The 13,014-nt window shown below is 38.1% G+C and overlaps 2 protein-coding genes across 3 annotated transcripts in view; one reads left to right on the top strand and one right to left on the bottom strand.

Moving 5' to 3' along the window:
* tanc1b (tetratricopeptide repeat, ankyrin repeat and coiled-coil containing 1b) overlaps window positions 1-3,797 on the bottom strand; it is a 150,435-nt gene extending 146,638 nt beyond the window's left edge. Inside the window, exon 1 of the mRNA XM_063006489.1 lies at window positions 3,725-3,797. The gene's annotated coding sequence lies outside the window, so the exon portion shown is untranslated. The remainder of the gene's footprint in view (window positions 1-3,724) is intronic.
* Window positions 3,798-9,629: 5,832 nt separating this feature from the next.
* Window positions 9,630-12,819, top strand: spc25 (SPC25 component of NDC80 kinetochore complex). Of its 2 annotated transcripts, none has more exons than XM_063005810.1 (7): window positions 9,630-9,695; window positions 10,050-10,212; window positions 11,035-11,100; window positions 11,208-11,354; window positions 11,490-11,594; window positions 11,670-11,768; window positions 12,509-12,819. In XM_063005810.1, the coding sequence occupies exons 2-7, from the start codon at window positions 10,056-10,058 to the stop codon at window positions 12,643-12,645; spliced, it is 711 nt and encodes a 236-aa protein (XP_062861880.1). In that variant the 5' UTR covers window positions 9,630-9,695; window positions 10,050-10,055; the 3' UTR covers window positions 12,646-12,819. The 2 variants fall into 2 exon arrangements, with proteins under 2 accessions (XP_062861880.1, XP_062861881.1); XM_063005811.1 differs by having other exon boundaries at window positions 9,656-9,677.
* The last annotated feature ends 195 nt before the right edge of the window (window positions 12,820-13,014 follow it).

The raw sequence follows: 13,014 nt of genomic DNA on the forward strand, positions 1-13,014 counted from the left end.
CTACATGCTAGCATGTTAGCATGCTAGCCTTCATACGAAGCAAAGAGTGTGCTGGCTTGCTTTATTTTAATCCTTAAATTAATGCTATTAATTTTAATACTTCTGTTTCTTGTTTCTTTTTGTTGTTTTACAGGTTCATGGTTACTGTGAGGAGCTGTTTGTGTTTCATCAGAACTTTATATACAGTTTGTACAGTTTTAAAGATGTTTTCTTGACATGTTGTATTTTAAGTAAATACTTCTGAAGTGAAATAAAGAAAAATAATTGTATAATTGTGTCTGTTTCTCTATAAACATTTGTAATTCATATTTAAAATGTAATTAACATGAAAACTAAGAAAAAATCAATAGTTTTTTTCCATTGAGCTCAAGATATTAAGTAGAATTATTGGGAAAAGCAGTTGGTATAACAAAAAAAAGAAATTTTAATTAACTTGCCTTTTAGGTGTAATAACTTAATGTTTTAAGTTATGCTAACTCAAGTTTTCATTATACATTACTTAACTTTTTTAAGGCAACCGGTTTCCTAAAATTTTTTAAGTAGATTGAACTTATCCGGGCTTACAGTGTATACAATATGCAAAAAAAGTATGTGCAAATTGTGCATCTGGCATAATAATAATAATAATAATAGTAATAGGAGCTGTAGTGTATCTATTCTTATAAACAATATACAGCATACAGATATAATAGATACAGTACTGCTCCTATTATTATTATTATGTCAGATGCACAATTTGAACACCATACATTGTATATATGCACGTTGTACATTCACTACACTCTACTTACTTTGTTTGTACTGTATTAGTTCTTCTTTTGCTTTCAACTGATAATGATTTAGAAAAAAGAGTGAATAAAATATAGCTGGTCTGTTGTACTGAAAAGTGTTACCTTGAATTAAGTTTGCTTAACACTTGTGTTCTGTTGACATCAACTTTACTACCTTGTTCTTTTGGGTCCTGGAGAGTCAAGTGTTGTGTGGGTAAAATTACATTCAGTTTAAAATTAACCAAATTAATGAACAGAATGTGTGTGTGTGTGTGTGTGTGTGTGTGTGTGTGTGTGTTAGCTGTACACTCAACACCAAACAGAAACTAAATACATATGAAAATCTTTTAACCTTTTCAACCTTTAATCATGTATTCCAGCTTTTGTCTCTGAGACCAACATTAATGTTTTACCTATGGGCTGTTTAAAACACATCAGCATAAAAATATTGGTTTGGGTTTTGTGCAGTTTCAATAAAATTAGTTAAAGTCATGAAGTATTAAGATTGAAAAGTTTAGGATATTTTGTGAGCTGTTAAAGAGGCTCAGGGGCTTCAGGGACCCCAAACAGAACATGAGGGTTAAATGTTTACAGTTACATGTTTATACTGACACAAATCTACTAAACCACAGGGGTTATGTGACAGATTTTACATTTGTAAGTAAATAGTAAATCATATTTAGGCCAGATGCACAATTTGAACACTGTATATTGTATATACGCAAGTTGTACATTCACTACACCCTACTTACTTGGTTTGTATTTGTATTAGTTCTTCTTTTGCTTCCAACCGAAAATGATTAAGAGAAAAAAGAGTATAAAACATAGAGAATAAAACATAGCTGCTCTACTGTACAGAAAAGTGTTAAATTGAGTTAACTTTGCTTAACACAAAACTGTTCTCTCTTGATATCAACTTTACTACCTTGTTCTTTTGGGTCCTGGAGACTCAAGTGTTGTGTGGTGTAAAATTACATTCAGTTTAAAATTAACCACATTAATGAACAAAGTGTGTGTGTGTGTGTGTGTGTGTGTGTGTGTGTGTGTGTGTGTGTGTGTGTGTGTGTGTATGGGACAAACATCCATTAGAGACCCTGCACACAGAGTTCTGTAAAAGCATCCTAAAGGTGCATAGACACACCACGAACAATGCGTGCAGGGCAGAATTAGGCCGATTTCCACTAATTATCAACATACAGAGAAGAGCAATCAACTTCTGGAACCATCTAAATGAGAGCGACCCCCAATCTTATCATTATAAAGCCCTGAAACACCAAGAGCTGAGCAAACATACCAGTCCCCTCATCCAACTGGTCCTGAGTCACTACACCCATACACCCTAATAACACACACAAACACATTACTAACACACGCCGCCACACCACTAACACACACACTAACACAATAAAGACTCAGGAACAGGAGAAATCTGCAAACCCAATTAGAATAAACCAAATTACACAAAAACTCTGAACCAAATATCTGAATTATTGGGAAACTGAAACTAAAACTCAAAGTAAAATGCAGTGTTATTTGGCCCTAAACAGACACTACAGTGCAGCAGATTATCTGAGCACAGTATCCGACCCTAAATTAAGAAACACCCTGACGAGGTACAGACTGAGCGCACACGACCTGGCCGTGGAGACGGGGCGACACACCCGGTCCTGGCTGCCCCGGGAGGAGAGGTTGTGTCAGCACTGCACTCTCAGTACAGTAGAGACGGAGCTGCACTTCCTCACCCGGTGTACCAAGTACCACCACACCCGGGCCCAATTCTTCCCTAAATTTAATAACATCATCCCCAACTTTACCTCCCTCCCAGACCCCGACAAACTGCCACACCTACTGGGGGAGCACAGAGAGAGCTGCACACTAGCAGCACTCTATACACACACCTGCCACCAGGTGAGGGACAGCGGGTGACCATGTCTCATACACACACACACACACACACACACACACACACACACACACAGATTGTTTTTCTACCTCATTATTGTAAATATTATACTTTTTATTGTTATTATTTTGCACTGTTTTTATTAATATTTTATTCTATTCTATATTTTTTGCACATGTAACTGTTCTGTATATTTTTGTTCTTTCTTATTTTTATTGTTTATATTTCTCTGTAACTTGCTTTGGCAATACGAATGTCCTTATTTGTCATGCCAATAAAGCTTCTTTTGAGTTTGAGAGTGTGTGTGTGTGTGTGTGTGTGTGTGTGTGTGTGTGTGTGTGTGTGTGTGTGTGTAAAAGAGTACTCTCAACACCAGACAAAATCTAAATACATATGAAATCTATTGCCTTTAATCAAATATTCCAGCTTTGGTCTCTGACCCCAAACAGCAATGTATTTAAAACACAAGTTCAACATAAAAATAAAAGCTTTATTTGCAGTTTCCATAAAATTAGTTAAAGTCATGAAGTAAAGAGGATCTAGGGCTTTAGGGACCCCAAATAGAACATGAGGGTTCAATGTTTCCAGTTATATGTTTATACTGACACAATGTTTCTACTAAAACACAGGGGTTATGTGACAGATTTTACATTTGTAAATACATTTTGGTGACTTCACTAGTGTAATGTAACTGTTGGTAAGGTAGGTTAGGTTAAACTTTAGGACAGTTTACAGTTTGCAGCTTTTAAACCAGCAGAACTCTGATGTTAACAGTTCGTGTTGTTAAGAAATAAACCACATTAAAGTTTAGAAGTACAGTAAACATGTAAACAGCACAAATCATTTTAATATAAATAATCCACCTGTAACTGCACACAGGTCCCAGTGAGGAACATGCCCCGACACATTACACATCACAAACTCCACTACAATACATGCACACCGCCTTGTACACAACAGCACACTTATTTATTTACTACTTACACTAGTTCATTAGCACAGTCTCTTTACAATTAAACGATACTTTATAAACAAGAATAAATAAACTTACCTTGTTTTATATTAGAAATGATTTCGGCGGAGTAAAAACTTCTGCCGCTTATCACTCCGCGAGAACTCTCCACCGGGAGCGCGCAAGCTCCTCCCCCCCAGCCCGAGCCCTGTGACGTCACAGGGTACGGCTTCCCAGTGATCCCGAGTTCCTGCTGGGGATGTGGGGGGGGGGGGGGGGGGGGGGGCGCTGTCACCTCACAGCAAGAAGGTCCTGGGTTCGATTCCCAGGTGGGCGGTCCAGGTAATTTCTGTGCGGAGTTTGCATGTTCTCCCCGTATCTGTGTGGGTTTCCTCCGGGAGCTCCGGTTTCCTTCCACAGTCCAAAGACATGCAGCCAGGTTAATTGGAGATACAAACTTGTTGTCCACATATGAACTGATAAAGCTCGTGTAATGAGTAACTATATGTTCTCTCATGACTGTAACCAAAGTGTAAAATCCTAATAAATAAATAAATAAATATTCTCGTATACAAATATAATATTCCTAATATTTATTCATTGTATGTTTTACCACCGCTTTATCCTATTAAGGGTCGCGGTGGGTTTAATTCACAGGGCGAAAGGAAAGAAACACTCCGGACAGGTTGCCAGTTTATCACAGAGCAAACACACTATTACGTACTATTAGGGGTGGCACGGTGGCTAAGTGGGTAGCACTGTCGCCTCACAGCAAGAAGGTCCAGGGTTCGATCCCCAGGTGGGGCGGTCCGGGTCATTTCTGTGTGGAGTTTGCATGTTCTCCCCATGTCTGCGTGGGTTTACCCTGTCCAAAGACATGCAAGTGAGGTGAATTGGAGATACAAAAAAGTGTTCGCTATAACCTTGTGTGAACTGTTAAACCTTGTGTAATGAGTAACTACCGTTCCTGTCATGAATGTGGCCAAGGTGTGGGACATGACGTTAAAATCCTAATAAACAAACATACTATTAGACTTTGGTATCTCCAGTTAACCCGACTGCATGTCTTTGGACTGTGGGAGGAAACTGGAGCTTCCAGAGGAAACCCATGCAGACACGGGGTGAACATGCAAACTCCACACAAACACACACAGAAAGAACCCAGATCACTTTATTTGGGAATCAAACCCAGCTGAGCCACCATGCTGAGCCACCATGCCACATTTGTTACATTTGTTGGTGGGTGCAGCACAGCATGTAGTCCTAAAGACCTGGGTTTGAACCCCACCTCCCAAAGGAATCTGGCATGTTATCCACAAGGGTTTCGTCTGGATATTAGAGATTTCTCCCTCCACCCTAAATATGTAGTGTCCCTGTGCCCTGAGTCTGACCTGGTAAGTGTGTGTGTTGCTCTCTGTAACCAGATAAGGTCTGGGACAGCTGCGACCCTGAAACAATTACTGAAGAGGAATGGTGGTTGAATTTTTTTTGCTGTTGAAGCTAAAAATAACATAATTTCAGGGGAAAACAAGTGGTGTTCTAATTGCTTCTCAGTCTGTTTGAATATAGCTGTTTTTAGGTCCTGGCTTTGGAGGGAATAGAATTGGGAATTTGATTTAATGGTGACTTTTTACAGTTGAAACTAAACTCAGCTCACTTATAAGTCAGTGTTGTTTAATTTACTTTAAATCATGTATTAAACAGACGGCATGTATTAGGTAATTCTACAATACCTTCTACAAGTAAGAAGCCAGCAAGGACTCGCATTATACAAAAGTCTCAAGTGTCATTTGTGGTGCAGTGACAAGATCATCATTTGTTTTGATCAGGGGTTAATCTGTTTATTTTACTGTCATGTAGTAGAACACCGGGAAACCATAAGTGTGCAATTAGCACTCAAAAAATTTATGAATAATATGAAAAAGCACTGTAACCTGGTCAGGGAGACCAGAAAACACTGCCTGTATTTACTGTACTCAAGGCAGAAATACACCTTGCACAGCTTAAACTCGATCCCACGATAACATACATCCCACGATCCTACAAAACCCACACAGACATAAAGAGAACATGCAAAATGGTAAACTTCACCCAACCAATAATCAATTGAGAGTAAAGATAAAACCCAGGTCACTACTGTGAAATCTCTATGTGAACGAATATGCATATGCAGACGAAACACTTGATATAATGAGATGAGAGGGAAGAATTTGTACAAGCCATTTAGTACAACATGCTGTACTCTTGTTATTGAGTTCATGACTGGGGGATTTCATCGGGTGAAGCCTTTGATGAAGTTTGACCTTTGAATTTATGAAGTAAGCTGAGTGCACAGTGCCAAGCTCCTGCAGGGACTGACTGATGTGGTGGTTTTAATGAAAGACTTTAATACACAACCAGAAACGAACAGCACATGCACTGCAGATGTCTTACATGAGTGCTGCTATCTAATCACTGTGGAATTAACCAGCTTCAGTTGTACAATAAAGAGTGAGTTATGTTACAACACTGACACCATGAGGATGCATCTGCTCATTGCAGAGAAACAAATTAATTCTAATGTATACAACCCCTGGCAAAAATTATGGAATCACCACTCTTGGAAGATGTTCTTTCAATTGTTTAATTTTGTAGAAAAAAAATAAATCACAGACATGCCACAAAACTATCATTTATCAAACTGTCAACGCTCTGGCATTAAGAAACAATAAAAAAAGAAACAAATATAATAGTTGTGGTCAGTCACAATTGCTTTTTTTTAGATCAAGTAGAGGAAAAAAATATGGAATCACTCAAATCTGAGGAAAAAATTATGGAATCATTAGAAAACACTGCACCATTATTACTTTGTTGCACCACCTCTGGCTTTTATAATGGTTTAAACTCTCTGAGGCATGGAGTTAACTAATGACAAACAGTATTCTTCATCAATCTGCCTTCAACTGTCTCTTGCTGTTGCCAGATCAGCTTTGCAGGTTGGAACCTTGTCATTGACCATTTTCTTCAATTTCCACCAGAGATTTTCAAATGGATTGAGATCCGGACTATTTGCAGGCCATGCCATTGACATTATATGTTTTCTTGAAGGAAAGTTTTCACGTCCTTTGCCCTATGGCAAGATGCATTATCATCTTGAAAAATGAAGTCATCATCACCAAACATCCTTTCAACTGATGGAATAAGAAAAGCGTCCAAAATTTCAATGTGGACTTTGGCATTTATTGAAGACCATCTCCCCTGTGCCTTTACCCGACATGCAGGCCCATATCATCAACAACTGTGGAAATTAACATGTTTTCTTTAGGCAGTTATCTTCATAAATTTCATTGGACAGACACCAAACAAAAGTTCCAGCATCATCACCTTGCCCAATGCAGATTCGCGATTCATCACTGAAGATCACTTTTATCCAGTCACCCACAGTCCACGATTGCTTTTCTTTAGCCTACTTTAACCTTGGTCTTTTCTTTTTAGGTGTTCATGATGGCTTTTGTTTGGCTTTTCTGTATGTAAATCCCATTTCTTTTAGGTGATTTCTTACAGTTCAGTCACAGACATTGACTCCACTTTCCGGCCACTTGTCTACCAGTATGCTTCCCTTTTACAACCTTCCCATTTTGTTTGTACTTGGTCCAGATTTTAAACACAGCTTACTGGGAACAACCAACATCTTTTGCGACATTCCACAATGATTTATCTTCTTGAAGGAGTTTTATAATCCTCTCATTTGTTTCAACTGACATATCTTGTGTTGGAACCATGATTCATGACAATCTGCTTTGTGCAACAGCTCTCCGAGGTGTGAGCACTCTTTTTAAACTGAAGAATAATTAGCAAATCTAATCTGCTGCAGATGTTTTGTTTTTAAACTGCAAATTACAGAGTGATTCCATAATTTTTTCCTCAGATTTGAGTGATTCCATATTTTTTTCCTCTACTTGATCTAAAAAAAGCAATTGTGACTGACCACAACTATTATATTTGTTTCTTTTTTTTATTGTTTCTTAATGCCAGAAGGTTGACATTTTGAAAAATGATAGTTTTGTGGCATGTCTGTGATTTATTTTTTTTCTACAAAATTAAACAATTGACAGAACATCTTCCAAGAGTGGTGATTCCATAATTTTTGCCAGGGGTTGTAGTACAGCGTAACAATGAGGCTCAGCTCGGCAGGTTGGTGTTCTAATATATCTGATTGGGTGGACTTAGGTATGTTCTCTCTGTGTCCCTTTTTCGTGTATTTTTTATAACTCATTTTCCCCTACATATGGCAAGTGGACTAATTACTGTCGATTGGCCATAGTTGTAATAATGGTATATAACTGCATGTATGATGCCCTACAAAAAAATTAACCATAGGCAGGGATGTAACCCAGGTTTTGAGGACCAATGTAGATATGTACATAGAACTAAGAGTTCAAGAGTCTTTGTTGTCATTTTAGCTATATACAAGTACATATTGAAATGAAACAACCAGGCTGCAACACAGAACACAAGTCCCAACAACATAATACACACAGTGTAACAGTACAGTACATACGAGGACCTAAAAGTGTGTGTGGGGACCATTTTGGAGTGCTGTCTGTCCAACAGGTTCTCCTATCTATGCACAGGACTTTTGAAGCTCTTTAAGAGTGACCAATGGGTTCCTGTACCAAGTCACTTCTTGCCTGTATGCCCAGTTTGATGTGGCAAATGTCTTTTATTTCAAAATTATTGAATACTCTGTGGTCCCTGGATTTAATATCCTTTCTCTGAACTATGCCTTGCCACACTTTGATCGCTGACAATGCAGAGTAAATGGTGGGCCCCTACAGAGCCAGATGTGCGTCTTTCCAGTTTATGTCTAATTAAGTTGAGTTGAAACAGGTGATTGCCAATTGAGTTCTAGACACATCTCAAGAATAAGTAATGCCAAGTTCACACTACACGACTTTCCAAGTCGTCAGGTCACTGTACAGTTCACACTACACAACTGGATCTCTTGTAATCGGGAGTCTTTCAAGTCGGTGTGTATTTCACACTACACGACTGATCGGCGATAGGGGGTTTCACACTACACCATCTATCACCAAATGGAATCGCAGGCAAGCTTCTCTGGTCTCCCAAACTACGTTTTGTCATGAAAACAAACGCGAGAAGTGACGAGTGCTCTGATGTGCAGCGTAAAATCAAGTAGGAAAAATAAGAACAGCATGGATTGTTCTATAGTGAGTTGGAGGTTAATAAATATTTTTTGCAATGCAGCGTTGGTGTTATGTTTTGTAGAGAACGATAAGGTCAGAAATACTGTAAAACTTGTGTGTGTGCCGATGTATTCTGATATAAACTATATTATGCCCATGTCCCACCTTTTTACAATTTCTCCCCTGCGTTTCCCTCACACCGTATCTTGCGTTCTCATTGGCTGTTCGACATAGCACTCATTGCCAGTTGTGTGACTCAGATCCAGATATTTGACATGCTAGATATCTCTCTTCAAGCGCACGGCGAGCCGCTCGGATCGAGTTGTTGAACAGTTCACACATAGCGATTGAGAGAATTGCTCCCGAACCGGCAAATCTTGCGCCGACCAGTCGGTGAGTGAAAATCAGGGCAAAAAACGTATAGTGTGAAGTTGAACTAGGCATAAAGCAAACATGTTGCACCTGACCACAGTTTGAGACAACACAGCAAACTTTTGTGAATATTTCAAATTTAAAATGTATTTATAAACAACTCTAAAAGGATCTATAAAGATAAAGAGTTAAGGGCTCTGAATATATCCACTGAATATGGGCACAGAGCAGCTACAGTCAATCATATTCAATAACAAAGATTTATGCCACCAGTTGCAAACATTGAACAGCTTAAGGACCAGCTTTGTTAGTTGGTAAGTATATATTTTTTGACCCAACATATGTCATATTTTTAGAAAACCTACAATAAAACAACATAAATAAAACAGATTAAAAAAGAAATGATTTTAACTCGTATTACGTAAATACTACGTCATGTCCGGGTCAGGATTTCAGGCGCCGCTTTTTGAACTGAGTAAACAGAGCTGTTAATTGTGAGTGATAATAAACAGGTAAGAATATGTCAATGTTATTTTATTTCGGTGTAGATATTATTATGAGTTTGTAGTATACACATGTTATAGTTTGTTCAACCATGTTGGCTGTACGTTTTTATTTGTGATTATTGATATTGAATTGGCTAGCTAGTTTTCCGTTAATTTTTCCGCACCCGTTTTCCGACTCGCCCCGCCCTCTATGCTGTTATTGGCTACTAGTTTCAGTTCACGCTTTCTATTGGATATATTGCTCACGTGCTTAAACCAGTAACGAATCGTACCCCATAGGGCCAGTTTTGTCGTAATGCGGGTATAGTTTAAAAGGCTTTGCTAGTCAAGTGTATGTAATAAAGTTGTGTTTGTGTTAAGGTGAAGATGGCATCGATTAAGGATCTGGATGTTGGAGAGAAATTCAGCAGTAAGTTGGAGGAGATCAGGAATAAACTGCTGGTTCAGGCGATGGGAGAGGTGATGAATGAAGCCACGGTGGATTTCTGCCAAGCTCACAAACACTACATGAAGTCTGTGCTGGGTAAGACTGGCAGAACGGTGTGATGATTAATACAAATATACTTTATATATACTTGAGAGTATACTTTACATATTGGCTTTTTACTGTCTCTGTAACATGTACAGTTAACCACATCATGCAGAAAATTACAGTTTACATGTTTACTGTTCTGACTGGCATGTTTATTTATTTATTTATTTATTAGGATTTTAAGGTCATGTTTTACACACTTTGGTTACATTCATGACAGTACAGGTAGTTACTCGTTACACAAGATTCATCAGTTCAAGTCTGTCTCTGTAACATGTTCAATTAACCACATCATAAAGCCTAACACCTTTCTTTACTGAGAAGTCTACATATTTACTGTTCTGTACAGACTTATCAAAATAAGAAATTAATTCAGTACCTTTATTTGTGTCACTATTACGGCTGACTGGCATGATTAAACATATTCACACATCCACTTGTAAATTTGACTTATTTAAATTATGTAACTGCTGTGTGTAAAACAAGATTTAAAAAAAGCCTAAGCAGCACCTAGGGCAGTTGTAGCCCAGCAGTTAAGGTACTAGACTAGTAACCAAATGGTCGCTGGTTCAAGGCCCACCACTGCCAGGTTGTCACTGTTGGGCCCTTGAGCAAGACCCTTAACCCTCAATTGCTTAGACTGTATACTGTCAAAGTACTGTAAGTCGCTCTGGATAAAAGCATCTTCTTAATGCCGAAAATGTAAATGCAGTATAATGACTTTTTATAATAAAAAAAACATATTTTAGCAGTACTAACTGTGTTTATTTATATGATCTCTTATAGTTTCTTAATGATCTGTTTGTTCCTCAGATACATGCTCCAAAAAATGCAGGGAAGATGAAAGTATGTTTGAAACTATACAGGCATATACAGAAGGTATGTATTCTTCCTTCCTTTATTTATTTATTACTTATGAATTTAGAAACTACATTGTTGAGTAATATGCATAATTAATAAAATCATGTTTATTTGTTTGTTTTAAGAGCTAAAACGGCAGAATTCTTCAGTGAGAGAGAGAAGTGCTGAACAGCCTGAAATTGTGGGAGAAATTGAGGACAAAGAAAATCAAAAAGCACTTCTTATTCAGAAGATTGAGAAGCTCAAGCAAGACCAGATCAGGAACAGAGAATGTATAAAAACTAATAATAAACTATTTATGCATCTTTATTAATTACTATTATATTACACATTCACCAAAAAAAAAAATCGATGAATATTTATTTAGTTTATTTGTTGCTGGTATGTTCTCTTTTTGTATGATTTAGTGATTCACTCACAGAACAAAGCAAACAAGGACAGACTGAAGAACCTGAACAAAATTAAAGACATCTTCCAGGAACAGCTATGTCTGGAGATCAGAAAAATCCAGGGTAAGCTTTTCAGTCTCCCACTGTAAGTGAACATTTGTGTTGTTTATAGGAATAACCATCTATGTTTCTGTGAAGGTGAGAAGCTACAGTTCATCTTTAGAAACATTAACCACAAGAATCCACAAGGTCCCTACACTTTCGTTTTAAGAATAAGTGAGGACGGCGTGTACCAAAGTAAGTTTACTGTTTCTGTACTACCACCTCAGGAAATAGACTTGCACAACAAAATGTGCATTGGTTAATATGATGTTGTCTTTGCAATTACCAGTAAGCCTAACAATCCGGATGATCACAATAAAACAGAAATGTTTGTTAACATGGATATATGATATATTTCAATAAAAAAGCGATGATGGTAGCCTAGTGGGTAGAGCTTTGGGCTTTCAATGGAAAGGTTGAGAGTTCGAATCACAGCTCTGCCATGCAGCCACTGATGGGCCCTTGAGCAAGGCCCTTAACCCTCTCGACTCCAGGGGCGCCGTACAGTGGCTGATCCTGCGCTCTGATATGCGAAGAAATAATTTCATTGTACTGTACATGTGTATCTTTATATATGACAAATAAAGGCATTCTACGATAGTGTTTTACTTCACCCTCACATCAACTGCTCTCAAATGAAAACCCAGCAGTCTCCCTTGTTACATACAATAGCTTTTAAAATACTGTTGTTACGCCGCTCAGGTGGCGCAGTGGTAAGATACGCTAGCTTTAGGCTTAAGGCTGATTGTTGCTTAAGGCTGACTGTTGTTTCTTGTGCTGCACCTTAGGACATTTCATTCCAGTTTTTAAATGAAGCAAGCTGCTTATGTGATAAACTAACTGACTGAATAACTGTTGAATTGTTGTAATATCAACAAACATTAAGAATGTGTAAGAATGAAATGCATTATGGTTTTTTTTTGGCCTTTTTTTAGTCGTCTCGTGTGATCCTCCACTGGTGCAGATGGATCATCTAGAGCGCCGACTGCAGGAGACCAACAACTTCTCTGCTTTTCTTGCCAACGTCAGGAGAGAATTTGTGGCACTGCACAATGCTACAAAGACCGGCTGAGAATATGAATGTACTGTTGGACTTCCAAACTCTTGATTCAATTCACACACCAGTAGCCAGTTTTTCTATTCGAGTGCTCATTTTAGAGGTATTGTATTTTAACCTTCTTATTGTATGCTTGTATATAGTCTGCCTCTGAACTCTGTTGCTTTCTAAAATAAAAAGTCCACACCCTGTTGTAGTTATGAGGACTGGAACAGAACTGTTGATTAAGTGACATTACTTGATTGAGTTTTAGGACTCTTGTTGTGGCATTTGTTTCACTGAGTATTCCTCTCATTGCCATTTTGCAGTAAGTTGTGACTGGCTACAAGATTTTAATACTGATATTAAACGTGGGCAAGGCAGCACTTTTGTATGTTTTAAGAC

The sequence above is a fragment of the Trichomycterus rosablanca genome, chromosome 12, assembly GCF_030014385.1.
Source record: "Trichomycterus rosablanca isolate fTriRos1 chromosome 12, fTriRos1.hap1, whole genome shotgun sequence".
NCBI classification, from domain to species: Eukaryota; Metazoa; Chordata; class Actinopteri; order Siluriformes; family Trichomycteridae; genus Trichomycterus; species Trichomycterus rosablanca.

Bases quoted from the DNA above. Each gene is read 5' to 3' on its own strand.
- spc25 (XM_063005810.1), top strand. From the start codon at position 10,056: ATGGCATCGATTAAGGATCTGGATGTTGGAGAGAAATTCAGCAGTAAG. The intron at 11,101-11,207 runs GTATGTATTCTT...GTTTGTTTTAAG, and splicing joins TATACAGGCATATACAGAAG to AGCTAAAACGGCAGAATTCT. The intron at 11,769-12,508 runs GTAAGTTTACTG...GCCTTTTTTTAG, and splicing joins TGAGGACGGCGTGTACCAAA to TCGTCTCGTGTGATCCTCCA.